Source organism: Nematocida major (genome assembly GCF_021653875.1).
Source record: "Nematocida major strain JUm2507 chromosome Unknown 2283, whole genome shotgun sequence".
NCBI lineage: Eukaryota > Fungi > Microsporidia > Nematocida > Nematocida major.
Window position 1 is genome coordinate 1 of NW_025952929.1, and position 22,993 is coordinate 22,993.

The 22,993-nt window shown below is 48.0% G+C and overlaps 14 protein-coding genes across 14 annotated transcripts; 8 read left to right on the forward strand and 6 right to left on the reverse strand.

The window, feature by feature from the left end:
• Window positions 1-1,284: 1,284 nt before the first annotated feature.
• Window positions 1,285-3,945, forward strand: NEMAJ01_2118 (ubiquitin carboxyl-terminal hydrolase 7; the record flags this gene model as incomplete). The annotated part of the gene is made up of 1 exon (XM_047915956.1): window positions 1,285-3,945. The coding sequence occupies one exon, from the start codon at window positions 1,285-1,287 to the stop codon at window positions 3,943-3,945; it is 2,661 nt and encodes an 886-aa protein (XP_047771913.1).
• Window positions 3,946-4,062: 117 nt separating this feature from the next.
• On the forward strand, window positions 4,063-4,779 carry NEMAJ01_2119 (ubiquitin thioesterase OTU1; the record flags this gene model as incomplete). Its single annotated transcript, XM_047915957.1, has 1 exon — window positions 4,063-4,779. One exon carries the CDS (start codon window positions 4,063-4,065, stop codon window positions 4,777-4,779), a length of 717 nt encoding a protein of 238 aa, XP_047771914.1.
• A 1,490-nt stretch (window positions 4,780-6,269) lies between these two features.
• NEMAJ01_2120 (uncharacterized protein) lies at window positions 6,270-7,451 on the reverse strand (the record flags this gene model as incomplete). Its single annotated transcript, XM_047915958.1, has 1 exon — window positions 6,270-7,451. The coding sequence occupies one exon, from the start codon at window positions 7,449-7,451 to the stop codon at window positions 6,270-6,272; it is 1,182 nt and encodes a 393-aa protein (XP_047771915.1).
• A 230-nt stretch (window positions 7,452-7,681) lies between these two features.
• Window positions 7,682-8,962, reverse strand: NEMAJ01_2121 (serine/threonine-protein kinase CHEK1; the record flags this gene model as incomplete). The annotated part of the gene is made up of 1 exon (XM_047915959.1): window positions 7,682-8,962. One exon carries the CDS (start codon window positions 8,960-8,962, stop codon window positions 7,682-7,684), a length of 1,281 nt encoding a protein of 426 aa, XP_047771916.1.
• Window positions 8,963-9,528: 566 nt separating this feature from the next.
• Window positions 9,529-10,716, reverse strand: NEMAJ01_2122 (uncharacterized protein; the record flags this gene model as incomplete). The annotated part of the gene is made up of 1 exon (XM_047915960.1): window positions 9,529-10,716. The coding sequence occupies one exon, from the start codon at window positions 10,714-10,716 to the stop codon at window positions 9,529-9,531; it is 1,188 nt and encodes a 395-aa protein (XP_047771917.1).
• Window positions 10,717-10,869: 153 nt separating this feature from the next.
• NEMAJ01_2123 (uncharacterized protein) lies at window positions 10,870-12,624 on the forward strand (the record flags this gene model as incomplete). The annotated part of the gene is made up of 1 exon (XM_047915961.1): window positions 10,870-12,624. One exon carries the CDS (start codon window positions 10,870-10,872, stop codon window positions 12,622-12,624), a length of 1,755 nt encoding a protein of 584 aa, XP_047771918.1.
• Window positions 12,625-12,803: 179 nt separating this feature from the next.
• Window positions 12,804-13,268, reverse strand: NEMAJ01_2124 (small subunit ribosomal protein S14e; the record flags this gene model as incomplete). Its single annotated transcript, XM_047915962.1, has 1 exon — window positions 12,804-13,268. The coding sequence occupies one exon, from the start codon at window positions 13,266-13,268 to the stop codon at window positions 12,804-12,806; it is 465 nt and encodes a 154-aa protein (XP_047771919.1).
• Window positions 13,269-13,306: 38 nt separating this feature from the next.
• NEMAJ01_2125 (ubiquitin carboxyl-terminal hydrolase 5/13) lies at window positions 13,307-14,953 on the forward strand (the record flags this gene model as incomplete). Its single annotated transcript, XM_047915963.1, has 1 exon — window positions 13,307-14,953. The coding sequence occupies one exon, from the start codon at window positions 13,307-13,309 to the stop codon at window positions 14,951-14,953; it is 1,647 nt and encodes a 548-aa protein (XP_047771920.1).
• Window positions 14,954-15,013: 60 nt separating this feature from the next.
• Window positions 15,014-16,756, forward strand: NEMAJ01_2126 (uncharacterized protein; the record flags this gene model as incomplete). The annotated part of the gene is made up of 1 exon (XM_047915964.1): window positions 15,014-16,756. The coding sequence occupies one exon, from the start codon at window positions 15,014-15,016 to the stop codon at window positions 16,754-16,756; it is 1,743 nt and encodes a 580-aa protein (XP_047771921.1).
• A 563-nt stretch (window positions 16,757-17,319) lies between these two features.
• NEMAJ01_2117 (U6 snRNA-associated Sm-like protein LSm6) lies at window positions 17,320-17,514 on the reverse strand (the record flags this gene model as incomplete). Its single annotated transcript, XM_047915955.1, has 1 exon — window positions 17,320-17,514. One exon carries the CDS (start codon window positions 17,512-17,514, stop codon window positions 17,320-17,322), a length of 195 nt encoding a protein of 64 aa, XP_047771912.1.
• A 19-nt stretch (window positions 17,515-17,533) lies between these two features.
• On the forward strand, window positions 17,534-20,068 carry NEMAJ01_2127 (exosome complex exonuclease DIS3/RRP44; the record flags this gene model as incomplete). The annotated part of the gene is made up of 1 exon (XM_047915965.1): window positions 17,534-20,068. One exon carries the CDS (start codon window positions 17,534-17,536, stop codon window positions 20,066-20,068), a length of 2,535 nt encoding a protein of 844 aa, XP_047771922.1.
• Window positions 20,069-20,249: 181 nt separating this feature from the next.
• Window positions 20,250-21,188, forward strand: NEMAJ01_2128 (nucleolin; the record flags this gene model as incomplete). Its single annotated transcript, XM_047915966.1, has 1 exon — window positions 20,250-21,188. The coding sequence occupies one exon, from the start codon at window positions 20,250-20,252 to the stop codon at window positions 21,186-21,188; it is 939 nt and encodes a 312-aa protein (XP_047771923.1).
• Window positions 21,189-21,420: 232 nt separating this feature from the next.
• NEMAJ01_2129 (uncharacterized protein) lies at window positions 21,421-21,726 on the forward strand (the record flags this gene model as incomplete). The annotated part of the gene is made up of 1 exon (XM_047915967.1): window positions 21,421-21,726. One exon carries the CDS (start codon window positions 21,421-21,423, stop codon window positions 21,724-21,726), a length of 306 nt encoding a protein of 101 aa, XP_047771924.1.
• A 171-nt stretch (window positions 21,727-21,897) lies between these two features.
• Window positions 21,898-22,993, reverse strand: NEMAJ01_2130 (flap endonuclease-1; the record flags this gene model as incomplete). Its single annotated transcript, XM_047915968.1, has 1 exon — window positions 21,898-22,993. A coding segment is annotated over one exon (1,096 nt), but the record flags the coding sequence as incomplete, so codon positions are not given.

Genomic DNA, 22,993 nt, shown 5'->3' on the forward strand with positions numbered 1-22,993 from the left:
TTGGATTGGTCTTTCAGATAGGCCTCCAACCTGGAAGTGCTGGCCTCCTCTAGGTTTGAGTGCTTTGCAGCTGGTTCCACAGCTTGAGCTTGCTCTGAAAGATAATTTCTGCACAAAATCCGTTTTTTGTATGGAAGACCGGCAAGCTCGGACTCGCTGCAGGAAATATGGTCTGTTAGATGCAACAAGCAGAAGCCAGCACAAAGTGCATTCTGCAGGCTTATCTTTGTATGATTTTGAAGTTGCATGTTTAATTTGTATTTTACTGTGCAAAAGTAAAATTATTATTAAGCCAAAAAAGAAAAGCCATCACTGATTATGTCAGTTTCGGAAAACTTTGTGTAACAGCAAGTTGCCGTGAATGAAAATCTATTTTGTGGTTATCTAAATTGCTCTCTGAAAATCACAAGCGGTCTTGCCTCTGGTTTTCTATCTTCTTAGTGCGCCCTGTTTTCGATGGCATGATATATGTGAAAGACAAATAAAACAATCCCTCCAGAGTTTTTCAAATTCTACATGATTATTTAAAGAATGAGCAAAAAGGCCATAGAAATCTTTTATTCCAAAGACAGCCGATTATTGACCAACTTCAAAATCCATATTCTCTGCATGCAATGAGGAGAAACGCGAACATCCTGCCCAAAGTGTGCACAAGAAGCCCTGTCATGCCTGAGTTTGCATCGCTTTCTCTGCTTGAATGTGTGCTTTCAGGAGCGGCCTGAGCCTCTGGGCTATTCAAGGCGAGGGTGAGAGGGCGCAGGGGCTTTTGCCTTGCTGCATGCGGCGATAGAAGGCCGCAGAACACGCCAACACATTTTCAAATGCGCATCTGGCAAAATAGTTTAGAAGATCGCCATTGTGCGCGGGGGAGTTGCAATTATGTGCTGCAACATTGCGCCAAAGCAACATAAAGAATTCGCCTGCAGAAGGGCTTCAAACATAAACAGACCGTGCACGCAAATTTTAACGCAAATTTTCTCTCAGCCATAAGCTTGAAAACAAAAACATTGCACTCTGAGCAGCAAACGGAAATAGAGCCAAAGAGCAGTTGCGCAGAGCCTTTGGCGCACCAGAATCTCCACAAAACAGGGCGAGGAGAAAGCACGCACAGTATGTGCAGCCGAATCTAGAAGTGTCATTTTGGCTTAATTTATCCATAAAAGGGTGAATTGTGCGGCACAGCCTGTCTTCACATCGAATGTTCACATTGAAATGGCTTAAATTAAAACTATGCAGGACAAACGAAAATAAAGTAAATAAAATATTCTTATTTTTTTACAAAGAATGGATGATTACTGCTTCAAGTGGAAGGTAAAGCATCAGTGGGGAGATAAAAGCATATTTAGTGAATATTTTAACTCCTATAATTACACCTGGAGGCTTGGCTTGGTGTCTGTAAGCAGGCCATATGTGTACTTAGAGTATTTTGGGTACTTGACATTTGAAGTGTTTACAGACTATGTCATATGCATAGAGTACGCGGATGGAGAAAAAGAAGAAAAAAGAGTGACATTTGGCTTTGGAAGCCAGCTGGAGTTTGGGGTGGAGGTGCAGCCAAAGGAAAAGAAGACCATCACAATAAAAATACTCTCGGCAGTGCGGTGCTACGAGGCCAAAAAAGACACACCCTACACAGGGCTAATAAATTTGGGCGCGACCTGCTATTTAAACACGATTATGCAAACGCTCTTCCACATAAAAGGCTTTGTCAAGGAGCTTTTCAAGCAAGCGCCCGGAAAAAAAACTGTTCAGATGCAGAAGCTGTTTTACCAGCTGGGGAAAAATGCAATGTATGCGGACACCAAAGAATTCACGCACGCATTCAAGCTGAAGGACGAAGACATAGACGAGCAGCAGGACATCCAGGAGTTCTTCAAAGCTCTTCTGGACGAGCTTGAAAAGGAGGCAAAGGGAACGCCTTTCTTCAAGTATATTGAGGACACTTTTTATGGGACGCTGGGAACAACGATTCGGTGCGAAAAGGGGTGTGTCCGGGAAATTACAGAAAAGTACAATGACCTCCAGCTGGTGATGGATCTCCCATACAATGAGAGCTCGAGAACGTCGCTAGAAGACTCTTTGCACAACTACATCAGCGTGATGCACCTAAAGGAGCCAAACTTATACCACTGCGAAAAGCACGAATACGTTCCTGCGACAAAGTCTGACTACTGCAAGACGTTTCCGCCGGTTCTGTTTCTGCAGATAAAGCGGTTCAACATGGACTACGAGACAGGCGAGGTGTACAAGCTGAACAACTACTACTCGTTCCCCAGCACGCTCGACTTGTCTCCGTACACGCAAAACAAGGCGGTCGACAACCGATACACGCTCTATGCAGTCAACGTGCACCAAGGAAATGGCATGTCGGAGGGGCACTACTATGCATACATAAAGAAGCACGACGGATGGTACAAGTTTAACGACAGCTATGTCACCCGGTGCATGGAGGAGGAGGCCATACAGGAGACGTTTGGAGGGCGCCATGCATACAAGAACAAGATAAAAACAGCAAACGCCTACTACCTGGTGTACGTTAGAACGTCGCAAATGGAGGAGATGCTCAATGCAAACATTGAGGTGGTGCCCGAGGACGTCAGAAGCTCGATTGAAAAGGAGCTTTTTCTCTCAAAAAAGGCGCGGCTGGAGGTATACATGCCAAGCATACTCAAGGGGTACTGGGGCCTGGGATACTTCTCGGACGACCACCAATACTTGAGAGTCTCCCCGGGCGTGCTGGAGCTAGAGAACTCACAGTCGTACAACCAGGTGGTGGCGCAGGTGAAAAAGCTGCTCTCTCGGCCGAATGCAGCCATAGACTCTATTCTGCTGTACTCTATTGAAAGGGAGACGGCGCTTCGGCAGGTCAGGGAGGGGTCTATTGTGGCAGACATGGCCGGCAGCTCGCTGTTTGCTATAGAGGCAGACAAAAATATAACCAAAGACGACTCGTTTATTCTATTTATAAAACAGGCAAAAGCGATGGGGCAGCCGTACGACCTAAAGGTGCTTATAGACATAAAGTCGGTACACGTTGTGAACAAAAAGGCGTGTGTAAAGGAGTGGATCAAGGCCGGGCACAAGCTGACAATACCGCCATTTGCAGAGATTAGCGGAGTGCCCAAGGAGATAGATGACAGTGTTACGTTTGAAAAGCTGTTTTCGGGAGAGTCGGGCGTAATCATTCTGGAAGCAGGCGCGAAGGTCCTTGCAGAGTACTTCAAAACCCTGGCAACGCACAAGATATACACTCTTGTGCACAAGGGCGAGCAGGTGAGCAACTACTGGGTGCCTTCCGACATAACAGAGGAGCAGCTCCAGGGCGTGCTAGAGCGCACAATGGAGTCCAAGAAGTTCCGAATAACAGAGATTGCGAAGGGAAAGGTCCACATAGAGCTGGAAAAGGGGCATGTTTTGGCCTATCTGTCTGCACTGGGAGACAAGACAGAGAATGTGAACCTGTCTGAAAAGAAGGCGTACATTCTGCCAGAGTACGTTACGGGCGAGCAGGTTCTGCAGGCCTTGGGCTTGGAGAACAGCGCAGCGCTCACAGCAGACACAAAAATACTGAAGGCGTATCCGGGCGTGGATACTCTTTCATCCTACAAGATCACAGCCAGCAAAATAAGCCTAAAGGACATGGTTTTGCTGACCGTGCAGGAGGTTGACAAAAAGATAAAGATTGAGGCCGTTATAAAATACAGCAGCGAGACCATCGGGTATCCGTTTATGATTGACTTAGAGGCAAAGAAAAGCGCCATGGAGATAAAACGGATATACGGGCTGGAGGAAAGTGTTTTGATAAAATCCACTCCGATCAAGCAGACGCAGATAGAGGAAATGGCGTCGGTGAGGAAACTCTCAAAAACTGAGCGGCTTGTTTTTAGGATCACTTACTATCAGAAATATCAGCTAAAATTCACTAGGCTGTATTTTAGCTACTAAAAATAATAAATGCGTGCCCTTGTGCAGCTCAGGCCTTGCTTGGCTCTATTTTGCAAAACAATTTGAAGGGCGTTCGTAAACAAAAGCATAAATAAATTTTATTTCTGTATATTTGTAATGCGCTTTAAAATCATAGATGGCACCTCGTCTTTTGTTTGCGAAATGGGCGACAGCATGAGCGTAAAGGCGCTGTATGATGAAGTGGAAAAGAAGGCCGGCGGCAAAAGACATCTTTTCAAAGGAACCGTCCGCTCCCTTGTTGAAAGGTCCGACCTGCCCATTTCCGAAGTGTTTTCAAACTTAGAGTGCATATACGCGGACAGCTCTGCGAAGATTGCGGGCCCTGTGGAAACCAACACCTGCACGTTCTTTGACAAAAGCGCAGTCTTTTCTATTATGGAGGTGCCTAGCGATAACTCTTGCTTGTTTCATGCGCTGAGCGAGCTTCTAAGCGCGAAAAACAGCGACTCTCTCCGAAAAATGGTGGCGGACGAAATTATGAAAAGCCCGAAGTCCTTTGCCCCTTATATAGAGAAGGAGCCCTTTGCATACTCTACCTGGATTGTTCAGCCGCACATATGGGGCGGAGCCACTGAAATAACTGTGATATCAAAGATATACGAAACCAAGGTGTGCGTGATTGACAAGGACCTAAGAACATACGAGTTTGGCGAGGCTTTTCGATCTGTTGTCTATCTTTGCTACTCAGGCACCCACTACAATGCTGTTATTTCGAAAGACAGGAATGGAAACATTGTTCGTAAATTTCCGTATGGAGACAAGAAAGCGGAGTCCTTGGCAAAGGAGGCAGTCAAAAATTTTTTTACTGCGTAGAAGAGAAGGCGCTGTGCCTGCTTCTCCAAATGCACAAATAAGAGCCCAGGAAAAAATATAGGTTTTTTGTATAACAAACTTACTGATACTTTGTAAAGGATCCAATCACGCTTTTAAGGTATCGATCAATAAAACACACAAACCGACAACCTAGTCTATAAATACAGAACGTGCTACAAAGAACCAAGATGAACAAGACAATAGCATTAACATTTGGATTACTTATACTCACTTTCTTCGCACACTCAGTTTCTGCAGACTACGGCTTTGGAGCAATGGATTCAAGTGAAGATTCGTCAAGCGCCGAAGAGAGCAGCTCATCAGTAGAGGAATCGACTTCTGAGGAGTCATCCGTTGAGGAAGCGTCATCCGCTGAGCAAGCTTCATCCGCTGAGGAAGCATCTTCTTCGGAAGCAGCCAGCGCCGCAAGCCAGGAAGCAGCCGATTCTACATCCCAGAGCGCTGCTTCTCAGAGTGGTGCTTCTCAAAGCGGTGCTTCAGGAAGTGGTGCTTCTCAGAGTGGTGCCTCCCAGAGTGGTGCCTCCCAGAGTGGTGCTTCTCAGAGCGGTGCTTCAGGAAGTGGAGCGGCAATTAATGCATCGGAAGGCAAAGGAGCCGGATCTGGAAGTTCTTCAAACCCTTCTAGAAAAGGCAAGGGCAAGAAGCACTAGTTCTAAGTCCTGCTTGCAGTATGCAAATAGGATAATTTACTGTAATAAATAAGTAATATTTTATATGCAACTAACATCGCATTTCAGCTGTTCTCCCACCGCATGGCGTCCACAAACTACATATTAGGGAGATTTTCTAATTGAATGCTGTTGTAGAGTAGCGACTGTATTTTGGTTTGCCTGAGTTTTCTCTGCCTATTTAAGCGTTAAGAAAGAGATGTTTTTCATGCACAGAAACGGGTTGGCTCTAAACTGCTGGGGGAGTGCATAGGCATCTGTTTAACCAACATGGCATAGGCCAGATTGACTCTGCTGCGTGTATGTGGTTTTGCGCTTGGTGCTGCTAGCTGTCGTTTTTCTGGCCGAACGCAGTACGCCTTAAAACTATTCGCAAGTAAAGCCTAGAAATAAAAATACGTCTGAGATTTTCATCCCACAAAGTTTGAAAATATTTAGGCTCCAGAAAAGGCCTCCGCACGGCTTTTCTTTTGGACTGGCGGATGTTTTTTAGAAAGAATTTGCTAGAAGTAGAATCGCAAAGGATTAGAAAGAATTTACTTCACAAGAGGCCAGATAATTTGCAATGTCTATTTCAGATTTACAGCTTTGCACAGAGAACAGAGGCCTGCATCTTTAGGAAAATTTGGCGCAACCACTTCTTGTGCACCTCTTTCTCTCTGGGCTTCCCATGCACTGCATATTCTCTGAAAGGCGTAAAATCCACGATATTGCAGCCACCACAGGAAAGGCTCAGAATAATCTACAGCGGAAGCGCGTGTGCTAGCGGCATTGGTGTTTTCAAGCCCATACAAACATCGTCTACGCGTCAAGTGCTCTGTTTGCCTTTGCAGTGAACGTGAGTGTATTTTCCGAGTGCAGAGATTCAATCCCCTTTTTAAGCTCGGACTCTTTTAGAGTGCGCAGAGTGTCTAGCAGATCTTTTTCTGTGTTTAGCCCAAGGCCTATGGAAAACAAGTATCCGGGCAGCTCTAGCATGGATAGCGCCAGGTTTTCTGGGTCAACAGCCACAATCTTGCGCGTGTCCTCTGCCACCTGGTCCGCCGCCTTGTTCATAATCTGCTCAAGCTTTTCTGTGCTGTATGCCTCTTTTGCAGCCAAAAAGTACAGCACCCCGCCCAGCTCTGTGTAGTGCAGCCGGACAGAAATGTCCAAGCCCATGGAGTGAATCTGCTTTTGTATGGAGTTGGCAATTGCCAAATACATTGCATAGTCTTTTATGTCTTTTGTGTATGGAATTCTATAGCCCACAAACACATGGATGCCCTTTTCTTCTTCTTTTCCAGATGGCTGCTTTTCTGTACTTTCCGTGTGTGCACTTTTTGGCGTGCTCTGTAAAGAAGAAGCCGCTGAAAAGGGAGCTGCGCTTCTGTTAGGGGCTGGGCGGCAGGGAATCTCTGCTGCTGCTTTGATCATTTCCGACACGTTTATATTCCCAACTCCAACTAGTAGCGCATTCCCAGATGCAAATGTGCTCTCAAGGAATGACTGTATGGTGCACGGCGTGATCTTTTCCAGCGTGTCTGCATGCCCCAGTATAGAGGCGTTGAGCGGGCTGTTTGGGAACATGCCTCCAACAAGTTTTTCTTCTTTTTCCTGGCCGCTTTTTCGCACTCTCTGCATCTCTTCGAGTATCCGCGGAAGCTCTTTTCGCAGGCTCTCCGCCTCTACAGGCTTTCCTGCGGCAGAAAGCAGGCTCTTTGCTAGCGCGGCAGCCCCATCTCCTTTCCCGTTTCCGTACACGGAGATGTGGGTCTGTGTGGTTCGGCCGCTAACATTATGGGCTTTTTTTATGCTTGGGTCTGTCTGTTGCACTAGAACATGCTCCAAAAAGTGCGCGGTCCCTTCAGGATGCCCAGCCTCTGCGTTCTTTATAGACCCTCCTTTCAGACACACCCCCACAAGATACTCTTCAACAGGCAGTTTCCGCAGTATAACACTTATCCCGTTTGGCAAAACAGTTTTAACTATCTGGCCTTTCATTGCAAAGATGCTCCGGCAAAAATAAAAGAAAATAAAAGCGCCAAGCAAGTGCTTGCATGCGTGCTGCAAGAGAAATTTGCCCTGTGCCAAGCGCAAACGCACATTCCAAAAGCCACAAAAACACAGAAAATATCACATTTTGCACCGAAGAAAATATACTATGCATGCGCACTGTGCCTGCTTGTAGGTGTATGGCTTGGATTTATTAAACAAAAGGCACTGGGCATGCACTATCGGAAATTTGATGTGTGTGCATCTGCGTTGGCCATAAATCGCTCCTTGATGATGTTAAACATCTTTTTATACTCTAGACAATTCCCCCGGATCCGCTGGAAAATAATCAGGGTCTCTGGCCCGCACTTTTTCAAAAATATCTCGCCGCTAATGAGGTTCTTTGACCCATCGACCGTGCTGAAAGAGACAACACTCCCTGTTGCCCTGTACTGTATAAGAAGGTCAGAGAGCGACTTGCACAAAACCTGCATGCTTATGCTAGGCGGTGCACAGCTGTATATCCGCGTGGCGATGGGGAACGTGTCGTAGCTGAGAAACACGGGCTGCGAGCTGCACGCGCGCCCTGCAGGAGAAATGCAAGCGTCGGGCTGGGAAAACGCAGCCATTTCTGACGGAATCAGCTTGGCAGCAACTGTTTCAGGCGACCTGACCAGGCCGTCTGGCCCCATGTACATGTTTGGCGAGGACAGCCACTCATTAATGCTTAGCCCGCTGAGCCGAATACGCGCGTCCGGCTTAACCGTCAAGCACTTTTCAATCATGCCAAGCTTTCTTTTGTTTAGGAGGTTGAACGGCGAGTAGTCTCTAAACGTGCTCAGACGGAACCGCTCAAACTCAGGGTCCTTGGGGGACGGGCTCTCCCATGGAACAATTCCCGTGAGAATCACCAAAGCCACCATCCCAAAAGACCAGACGTCTACAAACTCCCCGTCGTACTCTCCGCAGTGAATGTCAGGCGCCATGTAGTTGGAGCTCCCGCATTGCTTGGTGAGAAGCCTTCGCCCGTTTGCGCCTCTATACACAGTCGAGCACCCAAAGTCAGCCAGCTGCAAGTTGTAGTTTTTATCCAGCAAAATGTTTTCTGGCTTGATGTCTCTGTGGCATATTCCTCTGCTGTGTATGTACTTCAGGGCAGAGAACAGCTGTTTCAAGTACAAATGGCAGATGTCTTCTGGAAGGCCCGATCCGGGGTCTATGTACATGAACAGCTCATTTTTCACAGCACAGTCCATTATTAGATATGTGTGCGTCTTTGTAAAATGAACGCTCTGAAGCTTGACAATGTGCTGGTGCACAAGCGCCTTGTGTATAGCCGCTTCTTTTTTTGCGTCGCTTTTTCTATTCGGGCAGTCTGTGAACATGATTTTCACTGCATACTCGGCCCCGCTTGCGCTTTTCCCTTTACGCACGGTCGATGTTGCACCATGTGCAATTATCTCTCCTATCTGTATATTTGGAATTTCATTCTTCTCTTGCACTGTGTCGATTGTAGACATGAAAATATTTTTTTACAGCTTCTAATGATATATTCCTAGCATGCTGCCGTTCTTTTTTAGCGAAGACTGTGCTGGCATAAGCGTGCACATACATTCTCTGTAGGCAGGAGTGCACCCCAGCCAAAGATATCTTGCATGCTTTTGTTTGGGCAGTGCTAGGTCTATATCGAAAATCAGATCCCAAGCTGACGCCAGCCTAGTGCCAGCCTGTTTTGTGGGTGCAGGGCCAGCCTGTCCTGATACTTCTTCTATGCGCCTGCACACGCAAAAAGCTCGTTTGTGCACTTTCAAGCCCCATATCTTGTAATTAGCAATTCGCCAGCTTCTAGCAAAACATCCAACATCGTTCTTTCCTTTTCCGGCTAGAACATAGTTTGTTGGTGCCAGCTAAGCACCCGGCACAGCCACAAATAGACAGCGATGCCCAACCCATTTAAAGACTGATCAGGCTTTATTCGGGTTTGCCACCATGCGCTCCTTTCTCTGCACAGCAAGTATCTGCTCTTGGGTGGCCTTGGCCTTTTATCCGCCAGTAACGTTAGCTAAGTGTGTTTTGTTTATTTAAATTAAATATAGTATGAGATACTCTCAAGATCTTCGTCTGGCAGCTGCTCTCCGCGTATAAACACATGGTCTAAGAGCTTCTCTGCCGTTGGTCTCTCCTCCCGGTTTCTCTTCATGCAGTCCCTGATGAAAGAAACAAGCTCAGGGGAAGTTTCCGGATCAATTTTTATCTTCACAGTTCCGTTCAGAAACTGGCGGAAGTCTGAGTAGTTTTTTGTGGTCCCCTCTCCCTCAGCAGCTCTTTTCTGGAAATACGAAGATTTTCTGTTCGCCAAAAACAAAGACATTGCACCAATGCACCATATGTCTGACGAAAACCCGTGCACACTCGATATCCACACCTCAGGAGACTTGTACGGGAACGTGCCATAGCATCTTTTGGGATACACTTCCTCTATTTTGTCGTTTGGAAGCTGCCTTGAAAACCCGAAGTCAATTATTTTGTACGTTATGTTGTTGTTCTGGTCCCTGTGCCCCATCACGTTTGCAAGCTTGAGGTCTAGATGCGCCACGCGCTGGCTGTGCATATATGCTAGCCCCTCCAAGGTGTCCCTCATTATTGCCCTGATTTCGTCCTCCTTCTTGGCGTTTTCTTTTATGGAAACCTTTGTATTCAGCGGCTCTATAAACAGCCAAAGCAGGCTTTGCTCTACCCCCTTGGAGTTTACATAGTTACACCGATACGTTAAATATGTTTTTACGATGTGCGGGTGGTCCAGAAGCGTGGATATCTTTTCCTCCTCAGGGCTGTTCTCTATCTTGAGGATGACCCTCTTGACTATTACCTTGCTGGGCAATTCTCTAAGTTCGCCTAAATTGCTGCGGTCCAGCGCCAAGTACTCCCCTATGTTTCCGACAAGATCGAAAACAGCAGTCATCTCCGAAAGCCTAATGGGAGTCAGCCCTTCAATAAAATCTATTTTGCTGAATTCGGAATTTTGCTCTTTCCGCGTTCCTTTTTTCAGGCAAGTCTCTACCTCTTCATTGATTTGGTCAATAAGATCATACATTTTCTCAAGAATAAAAGTATGCCTCTGAACTTCCATGAAATTATTTTTCCGTCGAAATAAAAAGAATATAAGTGTAAAAAGAATGCATGCCTGTATCCCTATAAGAACAAATATCTTTTTCCTCTGAAGCTCTGCACGAACAATCCTGCCGTGCGATAGTGTTTGCGGTTTGTTGTGCATGTGTTTCTTCTACTCTTTGTTTGTGCATACAAATTTTCTAAAGATTAAATTGCCACTAATATTGGGAAGCTGCAGAAAGAATGAAGCCTTGTCATGTCCTGGCACAAATTCGAGGCCTAGAATATATTGTTTCGGCGAAGAAAATTTTTTTACATGCGTTTGCAGCTATATAGAAGAAACGCAAGTGCGCCGGAGAGCATTTCTGGGCTGGCTGTAAATACGAAATACATTGCCACTGTAAGAAGCAGCGGAATGGTCGAAATATTCAGCAATCCAAGTTTATTCAAAATTGTAGCCATTGACGTGGGGATGAAAGACGTCCAGTCTGCGGAGTTTAACGGTGATTTGCTGATTATTACTTCCCTGTCTGAGGGAGTACTCTATCTGGACACCAACACATTTGGCATCAGAAAGTGCAAGAGAGAGGGTGCCTGGAGAGTGTGCTGCGAGAACGGAAGCCAGCTGGTGATATACAGCTTGGTGGAGGGCGGCTCGGAAGTCTACGTGGACGATGTTTTTGTGTATAGAAGTGCGGGGTACATAGTATCTGCATGTTTTGGCCGAGAGAAGGGAGAGTACTTATTCGGCACAAAAACCAGCCGGTTTGTGAGGGTGAAGGGCGGAAAGGCCTGCCTTGACATGCAGCTGAACAACAAGTCCAAGACAGCCGCAATAACGGGCATTGCGCATGTGGTTGGCGGAGAGTATGCGATGTGCACGCTGGAGGGAGACCTGTACATCGTGGACGTGGACGAGGCTGCGGTCAAGCAGGTGATAGAGGTCAGAGGCAGCGCTTTGAATGGCGTGTGCACGATTGGAGAGCGAGTTTTCATGTCCGGCGCCGACTCTAGGGTTGTGTGCTACTCCAAGACTGCGCGGTACTACACAAAGGAGTCGCAGAATGACATGGGCGTTTCCGACTGTCTTTTCATAAAGGAGTGCAATGGAAACATAATAACAGCTACTGACGACGGGTGTGTGACCGTGGGAAATATTCCGAAGGTGGAGAGGACTTTCATCCTGAAGATGTACCAGGACAGGCCGTGTGCGTACGGGAACTCAAAGATGTACGCGGCAGAGGGCCAGGAAATGCTTATTTACGATGTTGCAGAGGAAAGCGACAAGACCACGCTCATTTTCAAACACATAACAAAAAGCCCTATTCTGGAGGTGGCAGCAGTTGACTTTGGAGCCGTGGTCAGAACAAGGGAGGGGCTTAGAGTGTACAGGTACGACTGGAGCAAGAACGCAGTCTCTGTAGAAAGACAGATAAAGGGCTTTGTTTTGCGCTTCTCTGTTATAGGCGGAAACATCTGGTACGTTTATGAAAAGAAAAAGTGCCTGATTCTTTCCGTTGTTTCGGCTGAAAAGGAGAAAGCAGAGGCCTCCCAGAAAACGTGGACTCTTAGCAAAATAGGAGTGGACTTTATCCCGTCCAGCATATCACAGGGAAGCGGGGAGGAAATAATCATCTCCGGCCAGAGCGTGGTCTTGCTCAACCCAGAGAGCGGAGATTTCCGAAAGATAGAGAGCCCGGGCACCCTGTACTTTTTGGCTGCATGCCGGGCAGGCAAGGTGCACTGTGTTGGGTACAAAACAGACTCTGAGATACGCAAGTCTCTGGTTATGGTGACCCACTCGCTTGACGGGGGCATTTTGGAAAGCAGAGACATTTCGTCGAAGCTCCCGATTGTTGGAGTGTACACCACCGAAAAGGCTATTTTGCTCGCATCTCAGGGCCTAATAAAGATGCTTTCCGACGAGGAAGAGAAGAAGATTTACGTCCATTCAGTGGTTGATGGCATGTGCGTGTCTGAGAGCAGAGTTGTAGCCATACAGAGGCCGTGGGAGTTTACAAAGCAGAAACTTCCACTGCAAGTATTTAAGGAAAAATATGGAAGGCGATAGAGAAATGCCACTAATAAAGGAATATGCTTAACACGCTCCGCCTATCCTTCCTGTACATATTTGGTGCCTTCTGACTCTCCGGCAGATGCAAAAGCCCAGCACGCCCGGCTCTCTTCGTGCAGCGGCGCATTGGAAAACATTTAAATCTTTGTTTGAGGCATAAATAGTGCATTTAATGATTATAGTCTTCTTCCACGACGACCTCCCTTCTTCCTTGTTCTATCAGCGGCAATGGGAGTCACATCTTCGATTCTTCCTATTCTGAGGCCGTTTCTGGCAAGTGCTCTAAGGGCGCTCTGTGCTCCAGGGCCTGGCGTCTTTGTTTTTACACCTCCGCTGGCTCTTACTCTAACGTGCACGGCGTTGAATCCTGCGGCCTTGGCAAGCTCTGCTGCTCTCTGGGCGGCAAACATAGCGGCATACGGACTGCTTTCGTCCTTGTCCGTCTTTACGATCATACCTCCAGTCACTTTGCAAATGGTTTCTCTTGAGGTGAGATCAGTTATGTGCACAAAGGTGTCGTTGTGGGATGCGTATATGTGAGCTACTCCGAACACAATCTTGGCTTGCGGCTGTTCTGTTACTTCCGGTGCTACTTCTGCAGTTACTTCAATTTCTGGCTGGATTTGCTGTTCAACTTCCATCTGGGGTATAAAAAGAAAAAATATTTTATTGCTTAGAAATGTTTTCTTGCATGAACTTCACAGGCGAATGCACATTTTGCTACAGAAACACCGAAGACGAGCCGATTTTGTACTGCAGCTGCGGAACGGAAATGTGCAGCTCTCACTCAGACATGCACCACCACCCGGGTCATGCTGTAATATCGGTTTCTGTGGCAGGGAGCATGCCTGATATATCAATAGAAATAGAAGATTTCGGGAACACGGTTGATAAGGACCTAATAATAAGCCAAGTGCGGCAGGCCCTTCTTTCCCCGAAAATAGAGGGCGGAGAGCTGCAAAAGTGCGAGCACGTGTCCTACGAAGACGCGCTTGCAGTAGACACTAGCGTGTGCAGCGAGTGCGAAATCGACAGCAATACCTGGCTCTGCACAAAGTGCAACGTTTTGTTCTGTGGGAGAGAGCAGTACGGCGTGGAGGGCAAGGGCCACGGAATGAAACACTACAGCGAAAATGCCGAGCACTGCGTGTTTGTGAAGGTCCAGAGCATCGACGATGTCCGAAAAACATGCGATGCATACTGCTACAAGTGCGACAGCATGGTGTCAAATGGCTTGTATGGAAAAATAAAAAGCACGCTGCCAAAAAAAGACAGCCCCGCACTGAACACTCTGGAGGTGTCCAAAAGAATGAACACAAAAGTGGAAAATTTGCACCTGGGCTCGGAGACTGCATTAATACCGTACACGGTTGTGTGGAAAACAGGCGGCATGACTGACCTGGGAAACACATGCTATATATCGTCTGTTCTGCAGTCAATTGCATACTGCCTCAGGGAGAACATGCACAGGCTAGATCCTGTGTACGAGACAAACTGCGAGGGCCCAAAGGACTGCTTTGGATGCCAGTTTGCAAAGGTGATTCGGCAGATAGACGCCTCGCATAGGCAGAAGGTGGAGAGCTTCTCCGTGGAGAGGCTGTGCACTATTGTGCAGAGCGTATATCCGCGGTATGTTCTGGGGACGCAGCAAGACGCGTCAGAGTACTTCACAGACCTTGTTGAGCTGATAGGAAACTACGACGAAATGGGGCACTTCAGCGATGTGTCGGGGGTTTTCAAAATTAAACAGGATATGCTGATTGTGTGCGATTCGTGCGGGATGTCAAAGAAGCAGGGCGAGTCTGCGCCAATAGTGTACATTGGGTCAGAGCAGACAATAGACAGCCTGTTCATGGAGGAAGACTTGCCTGTCACGTGCAGCTGCGGGGAGAAAAAGAAAAAAAGAGCCAATATAGTGGAGCCTCCTGCGGTCTTTTCCGTCGGGATAAAGAGAGGGCTGACAGAAGGCGAAGGCGCGCGCGCCCCGCTGGAGAGCAGATTTACGGTGAAGGACTTCCAAAAGAAGGAGCGGGTGTACAGGCTTCTGGCTGCAATTGTGCACAGAGGGACTGCTCATGCAGGGCACTACATTGCGCAGATCCCCTTGGAGGAGTGCGCTTCCGATTTAAAGGGCCGGGTGTACAGTGAGTATCAGAAATGCGCAGAGGCATCGCAGAAGACGCTAAGCGAGGATGAGAAGGCCGGCAAAAAGAAAATCGTATCTAAAAAGAACGCATGTGTGATTTACGACAACGAAAAAACGGGAGTGGACGCTCTTTTTGTAGAAGACACAACTGTGCTTTTCTATAGGCTGTGCAGTGAATAAAACACATTTATCATATTGATCTGGCGAAAACATATAAAAGTGGAGTCCTATTCTCTTTGAATGAAATTTCGGGCAGATTTTCTGGAAGGGAAGTGCACACAGTGCCTTGTTGAGAACTACAAGAGCATTGTGGAACTATGCTCGTGCGGTGTGGAGCTCTGCGAGAAACACGGGTATTTTCATCTTTACAAGAGGCATGTAAAATTCCCCGTGGAGATACATAAGGAGAACGACATAACCGAGGTAAGTCTCAAAGCAAACGACCTTTGCATGATAGAGGGATTTTTGGAGCTGCTTAAGTGCAAGACCATTGCAAACAGCTATGTGAGGTCTTCCAAATGGAGCTCTCCGTGCATGCACACGTTCAAAATATTTAAGGAGATGGGGAAGGTTTTCTATTCAAACGTGCCAAAAACCATATACTGCAAAACCTCCGCCTGCAGTGTCTGCCTGCTCCAGGAGAACCGGTGGCTGTGCATTGCCTGTGGGCTTGTTTTTTGCGGCCGGAAAAGGCACGATCTGGAGGGGAACGAGCATGCATACGCGCACTTTGAAGAGACCGAGCACTGCTTGTTTGTAAATATAGATGCACTTGTGCGGAGGCGGACGTGCATTGTGGCCTTTTGCTCGTTCTGCGGGGTGTTTGTGCTTGACGAAATCATCAACAAAATACTGGCGTGCCAGTATTCTATTATCTCGGGGTGCTACGCGTGCAAGTCGCAGGAGAGCGCAAAAGGGAGCCCCGATCTCGGAAGGAAAGAGGGGTGCAAGTGCTTCCAAAGCCTCCGAGCGGAAAAGTACCAGAAATCGCCTGGGTATGCACTGGCGGTCATTCACGCTATTTCCTATGGGATTCTCAGCACAGGAAACATGGCGATATTCAACGACCTAGTCATAAAGGAGGAGAACAACGAGTTTCTAAACTCTTTCAATGAAATACTTGTAAAAGTGTTCTGCATGCACGCTCTAAAAAAGTACGAGTACATATTTGTGGACCACATTGAAGAAATAGTGAACAACTCGTATGAAAGGTCGGGAGAAGCCATACAAATGGACGCCGCCCGCTTTTTCAGAAACTTCTTGTCGCTTTTAAAGCGAATGGAAAGGACCGACGGGAAAAAGGCCAGCATCTCCGGGCTTTTTTACGTTCTTGTGAGGTCGCAAATAACATGTGGCGCGTGCAAGGAGAGATGGGAGCGGTCCGAGAAAATATCTATTATATACCTTAAGCCGCGGCAGTCTGTTTCCGAGTACTTCTCCACAAAGCAGCTGGACGCGGTCTGCAAGTGCGGGGCAAAGACAAAAATTGTGACTTCTTGCTTGGCAAACACGCCCCAAATAATTGCCATCCGCTTGAAAAGGCCATCAAACTCGATTCTTGGAAACAGCTCTGACCACGAAATAGAAAAAGAAATCTTCATACCGTGCATGGAAATGGACTCGCGGGAGAGCGCGCCCCAAGAGTGCGAGGAAATGCTTAAGTCAGACCTGATATCCTCTGAGGTGCACAACAAAATGAAGGACCTCTTTGTCACAACAAAAGAAGATGACTCGCTTGATGAAAACGCAAATAGCTCTCAGAGGATTCTTAAATACACGCTCCGCGCGTCTGTGGCCCACCAAAACAACACGCGGGGGAGGTACTATTTTTCACAGATACTGGACGAAAGAGAGTTTCCAAAAGACCAAAGCGTGGACATTGAAAGCGTTCTCTGGAACACCTTTATAGAAGGGAAAATATGCAAGCTCCCTTTCTTTAAAAGCGACTCAACGCTTCTTTTCTATGTACGAAGTGAAATGTAGCGCGTCCTGCAGCGGCCTCCACCCCGACCTGTATGGGGCAGCCCTTTTGTAACCGCTCGCACTCTATTTGCGGTTTCTACACCTGCGAAAGAGGCAGCGGAAAGCACCGCTGCTGCAGTGCCTCAAATTGCGCCTGCTAGTTTCTTGAGCCCGCACTATTTGAGCTACTGCAGCCAACTTCCTTCGCCTGAATGCCCCAGAATGCAGCCGTTGGCTCTATTGTAAACATCAACGCATAGAAAAGCCTTTTGCCAGTCGTGGCTGTGTGCACCACTTTTTGAATGCTAAGCAAGCGCTCGCAGAAAGCGCATATAAAAATAAAGTGTAGTGTCCAATTCTCAAAATGTATGGTTTTTGTTCCTGTGTGCAGGGCGGATCGGATGTAGAGACAAGCAGCACAAAAGCAAAGAATAGACCCTGCTTACAGGAAGGCCCAGAAATGCACACAAAGCCTCTGTACAGCGGCCAAAGCAGGGAGAGAAGCATAACTCGCACACGCGCATTTATTGTCGTGCTGGCCAAGCAGCACAGAGATCTACAACATGGCAATAGACGCAGGCAGGCTATTGGACTGTAAAAAGAAGGACGTTCGACCCTTTTATAAAGACAAACCCTTTCTTCAGGTTGTCTGTGCCTGGGATGCTTTGCAGAACTATGTTTAGGTACTTGTCCACCGCCAGAAGGGTGCCTGTGTACACGCGATTGCAGTAGGTCTTAACAGAAACCGGAGAATGGATAAATTCAGAAAGCTCTTTCATGCAAAAATATTTTCACACAATGGAAAGAATAAATATTTCGTATAAACAGACAAAGAAGGGAGAAGTGCGCAGAATGCCCATGCAGATGTACATGCAGGAGAGCACAAACTGTGTCTTTGGATGCTGCGGAGGCGCAAACCCCAGAATACAGGAGCAAATAGGCAGGTCTGCGTGCTTTTACATTCTTTCGGACGAGTTCATTCACGACTTTATCGTGTTTATAGAAGAGAAGGCGCTCACGAACATAATCATAAGCAGAACCGCGGTGCAGGAGCTGAAAAGAAAGTACATGAACACGTTTAGAAGGCTGGAAGCCGTTATAGACAGGTACAATCTTCCCTTGATAGAAGACGCCAACTCTGCAAGCGTGTGGGCGTGTGCAGGAGCCAGGCCGCGGGAAGAGTACTACAGCGGGCTAGCAGAGTGGTACCAAAACCACTTGCCAATGCTCCAGTTTGTGGCAGTGCACTCGCGCCGGGAGGGCGAAGGGGAAATTCCATCCTCCATGTTTACGCTGGGAGTGGGCGCGCAGCTGCCTGGAATATCGATTGAAGCAAAGGAGCCGCACGCTCGATACTGGAGCAGGGAGGAAATTGCCGAGCTAAAAGACAAGGCCGAGTTCGGGCCTATAAACATCCCGGACAGAGTCTCGGGCGGAGCGATTGTGTGCAACATAGAGGGGCACCAGACGCGAATTGAGGTGCCAAGAGAGCACCTTAACCGGGCGATAGACAACGACTGTGTTGTGGTGGAGGTGGTCCATGAGGGGGGCGAAAAATGCATAGGAAGGGTTGTAGACGTAGAAAGAAGGTCTAGAAGGCCCTTTCCATGCACGCTTTTAAAACGGGTGGACGGAGCGCACGTGCTGCTAGAGCCAGAGATGGAGAACCTTCCAACAGTTCTTTGCTGCGTGCCCGAAAGCGTGGACCTGGAAAACAAAGTGCTTCTGGCCGCTGTCGAGGAGTGGCCCGAGCAAGAAGAGTATCCTGTTGGGTATCTGGTGAAGGTCACGGGGGAGAAGGACACCATAGAGGCCGAAACTGCAGCTCTCCTGTCCCACCACTCTATTCTCGACCAGCCGTTTGAGGCAGCTGCACTGCAGGAGCTGCCAGATGAAACCTGGGCGGTTTCGCAGCAGGACCTGAGCGAGCGAGAAGACCTCCGGGAGTATCCAATTGCAAGTATCGACCCTGAGGGGTGCGTGGATATTGACGACGCGCTCCACGCTGTAAACAACCCGGACGGAACCATAGAAGTGGGCGTGCACATTGCGGATGTAACGCACTTTGTCAAGGCAGACAGCTGCTTGGACCGGGAGGGCAGGATTCGAGGGTGCACAACGTACCTTCCAAACAGGAGAATCGACATGCTTCCGTCCTTGCTGGGAACAAACCTGTGCTCGCTGCACAAAAATGTGGACAGACTGGCTTTCTCTGTGATCTGGAGGCTGCGGATAGAGAAGGACAAAGTCGTTTTCCAGGACAGAAGATTTGCCAAAACAGTTATCCGGTCGAAGGAGTCGTTCACGTACGACCAGGCATCGCATGCTCTAGAGACAGGAGAGTACAGGTCCAGAGAGATTTTGGAGTCGATCCAGAGCCTGAAAAAAGTCTCGCGCCTTCTGAAAAAAGAACGGCTGCGGACGGGCGCCTTCATGATACACTCGGACGAGTGCAGAATAACCGCAAGAAGTGCAAAGCGGTTTTGCGACATCTCTGAGGACCCGGGAAGCCACATGATAACAGAGGAGGACCACGCCGAAGAGCACGACACACACTCCCTGGTAGAGGAGTTCATGCTGCTGGCAAACCAGCACGTGGCCGAGTACATTTCAGAAAAGTACCCGAAAGAGTCTCTTATAAGAGTCCACCCTCGCCCTGCACAGTCCTCTTTCAAGGAGCTGGAAAAAGCACTGTCCCACATTTCAGGAGCAGACAGCATCCGCCTGGACCCTCATAACCCGTCCGAGCTCTCCAGGGTGCTGAAAGAGTGCTCAAGCACGCCCGGCCTGAAAAGCACAATTGGAGCTTGGGCAACAAGATGCATGACACAGGCCGTGTATGCGCCGTCTTTCATAGGGTGCAAGCTGCACTATGGGCTGGCCATGGAGAACTACACCCACTTTACATCCCCGATCAGAAGGTATGCGGACGTAGTCGTCCACCGGCAGCTGCACTGCGCCATGCACTCGCACAGGTACCCTCCCGTAACAGAGGCAAGGCTTGAAGAAATCTGCGACTCTGTCAATAGATCGTATAGATCAGCAAAGTGGGTTGCTCGGCACGCACACAACTTGTACGTCCGATACATAATCCTAGGAAAAGTGGTAAGTGTTGTTGTGACGGGCATAAGCACGGAGAGAATAGAGGTGTATCTTCCATACTATGGAATCACCGGGGTGCTTGTCCTGCCGCCAGGATGCAGAGTGCACGAGGCAGAAGGCGCAGTGCTTGGCAGAGGTGGGCAGCGGTGGATTTCGCTGTTCTCTGCAGTTTCGGTCTCTCTTAGCCCGGAAAACAAGAAGATTTTTGTGTTTAGCCCTGCCAGCGCATGAGTGGGGCAAGGCCCGAGCGCAGCTTGTGAGACAGAGAATTCAGAAGCACACAGTGCAAGAAATTAAAAATATGCCATATACCCGGACTTTGCTTTATTTATTTTTAGTTTTTGGCGCTTGAAAAAATTTGGCCGAATTTTAACTATAAAATAAAAAATTCTGCAAATTCAACACCCTTGTAATGGCAGTAAGAAAGACACAAACCAAAAAAGAAGAAGAAGAAGTTAAGAAGGTCGCTTCTGTAGAAGAGTCCAACTCCGAGGAAGTAACCAAGGAGGAAGCCTCTGACGAGAAGACTGCTTCCGAGCAGAGCAGCAACGACTCTGCTGAGGAAAACAGCGAGTCTCCAACAGAAACCGACTCTGAGGAGGGATCAGAAAAAGGATCAGACGACGGATCAGATTCATCGAACAAGGAGGAAGAAGCAAAGGAGCCAGAAGAGAACAAGGACGAGAGAACCATCTTCATAAAGGGAATCACATTTGGATGCACCGAGGAGAGTTTGAAGGAGCTTTTTGGAAAGTACGGAAACATCACAGAGGTGAGAATTCCCCGAAGCAGAGACGGACCAGGCGGCAAGGGATTCGGATACGTTGAGTTTGAGTCAAAGGAGTCGTGCGAGAAGGCCAGGGAGCTGGACGGAACAGAGCACGAGGGAAGAATCATCGTAGTCGACATGGCTAAGTCCAGCCAGAGAGAGCCTAGAGCAGACGGACAGAGAGGCTTTGCCAACAACAGAGGCGGAGAGCACACAGTTTTCCTAGGAAACATTCCGTTTGACGTTGACCACGCAGACTTCATAGGGCACTTGAAGACGTACGCAGATGTGACCCAGCTGAGAATCCCAGAAGACAGGGAGACCGGAAGGCCCAAGGGATTTGCGTTTGCGTCTGTGGCAACAAGCGAGGAGGCACAGAAACTTATTAACTCAAACATAACCTACATGGATAGAAGCATCAGAGCACAGCTGTCCGAGAAGAGAAACAACAACGGACCAAGAGGAGGCTCCTTTGGAGGACGGGACAACTCGTACGGAAGAAGAGACAACGAAAGGGCCTTTGGAAAGAGAAGCTGGGCGTCTGAGAACAGCAACAACAAGAGACATGTGAAGTTTGAATAAATAATCGCGTCTATTTATTGGCATAAAGTGATTTCTTTTTCTGTGCGAGCCTTTCCACGGAAAGCATTATGGGGATGGCTATTATGGTTACTGCGGTAAGAATCGAGGAGGCCCCCGTAAGAAGCGTTCGAGCGCTCTCTTGAAAAATTTTCATTCCATGGAGGAATTTTTCGCTTTTATTTGTGGAATGCAAAACATATAAACCTTCTAGCGGCTTGCACCTTTCTTTCGAATGAAAATACTGAGAAGCAGCGCAAAGAGCATCTTTTGGTCATTTCAGGCCGTGTTTTTTTCTGTTGTTCTGTACACCGTGTGGGAGCTCTGCAAAAAGGATAGCTCGCAAAACAGAATGTATCAGTGCGGCAGCAATGTTCAAAGATCACACAATGTGCATTTTATTCTCAGGGCTGCGCAGAGCGACGACCACAGCGAGGAGTTCTTGAGCGAAACAAGCGACAGCTACAGTGAAAGCTACGACCATACAAGCGGCAGCGCGTATTTTGAACACATTGATCTTCACAATGCAATAACTCACTAATCTAACCTAATCTAATCAGCCAGCCATAATCTGTAAAAGAGCCAAATAATAAATATATGTCTGTGCTATTCTGTCTTTCCAGTTTCTGTTCGCAGCGGGGTCTCGCTGCAGACAGAACTTTTTCTGGGAGACTTCAGCGAGACCCCATGTGCAAGCCCTTTTGCGCAGGGCTTAGATGACCTTTTTGGCGAATGAGAGCAGGCTGGACTGCTTTTTGGCTTTTTTTACAGCGTTTAGCCTGTTGACTCCAGACTGCACCTTTCCTCGATCAAACCCGTTGGCATCAACTAGAAATCGGAATAGCTCCTCTGTGTCCGGCGCATCTATTGCAAAGGCCTTTGGCCTGTCCACGCGCTGCAGCAAAAAAATGTTCCGGGCCTCCTTGTATGGCCAGGAGTCTGCGTCAATTTGGAGGCTTTCGCACTCAACAATTTTTTCTATTGTTCTGTGCTTCTGGATGAGCTCGTACGCCTTTTTAGGCCCAACGCCTTTAGGCCTTTTGCAGTAGTCGCACCCCAGAAGGATGCACAGGTCTACAAACTCCGTGTGCTCGAGCTCGGTTTGTTTCAGCGCCGTCTCAAGACATATCTCCATAACAGGGACGTTCTTTTTCATTATCGACGGAAGCAAGTTGCGCAAAAGCATCTTTCCCCCGAACGCCAGCGAGTCCATGTCCTCCGAGACAACGGCGTCAACGTATCCTGCCGCATTAAGGGCGGCGCAGTATCCTTCTGCCTCGTTTGGCGCTGTTTCATACGGCACGCCCATGGCTTTGAGCAAGGCCTGCGCAGACTCAACGTGGTACTTTGTTGCGCGGACAGCTCTTTTTACATACTTCTCCCGGTCCTCCTCGGTCTCTGCAGCCTCCAGGTCTTTTTCTGCTTTTTCTTTTCGGTCTCTTCTTTCTTGCAAAGTGTTTTCCTTCAGCTCTGGAGCTTGGCCGTCAAAAATGTACACGGGAATGATTCCTTTTTCGAGAATGTTGATGGTTTTGTAGAATATGCCGTATATGTGTGCAGTCGTCTCGCCTTCTTTGTTTGTAAGGCTGTCTATCCCATGGCGAATCGCCACCAGGGACTGGTATAGAATCATGCTTGCGTCAATGGCCACCCTCCAGCCTCGGCACTTTTCTGCCTGTGTGTTTCGCACGGACTTTGGCGCTTTTTCTTTCAAAAGCTCTGTTAGTTTGCATATTCCCATGTCTGCAAAATATTCTTTGTATTTAATATGCATCCGCATGGCACTATGCAGAGCCGCAGACGCGCGG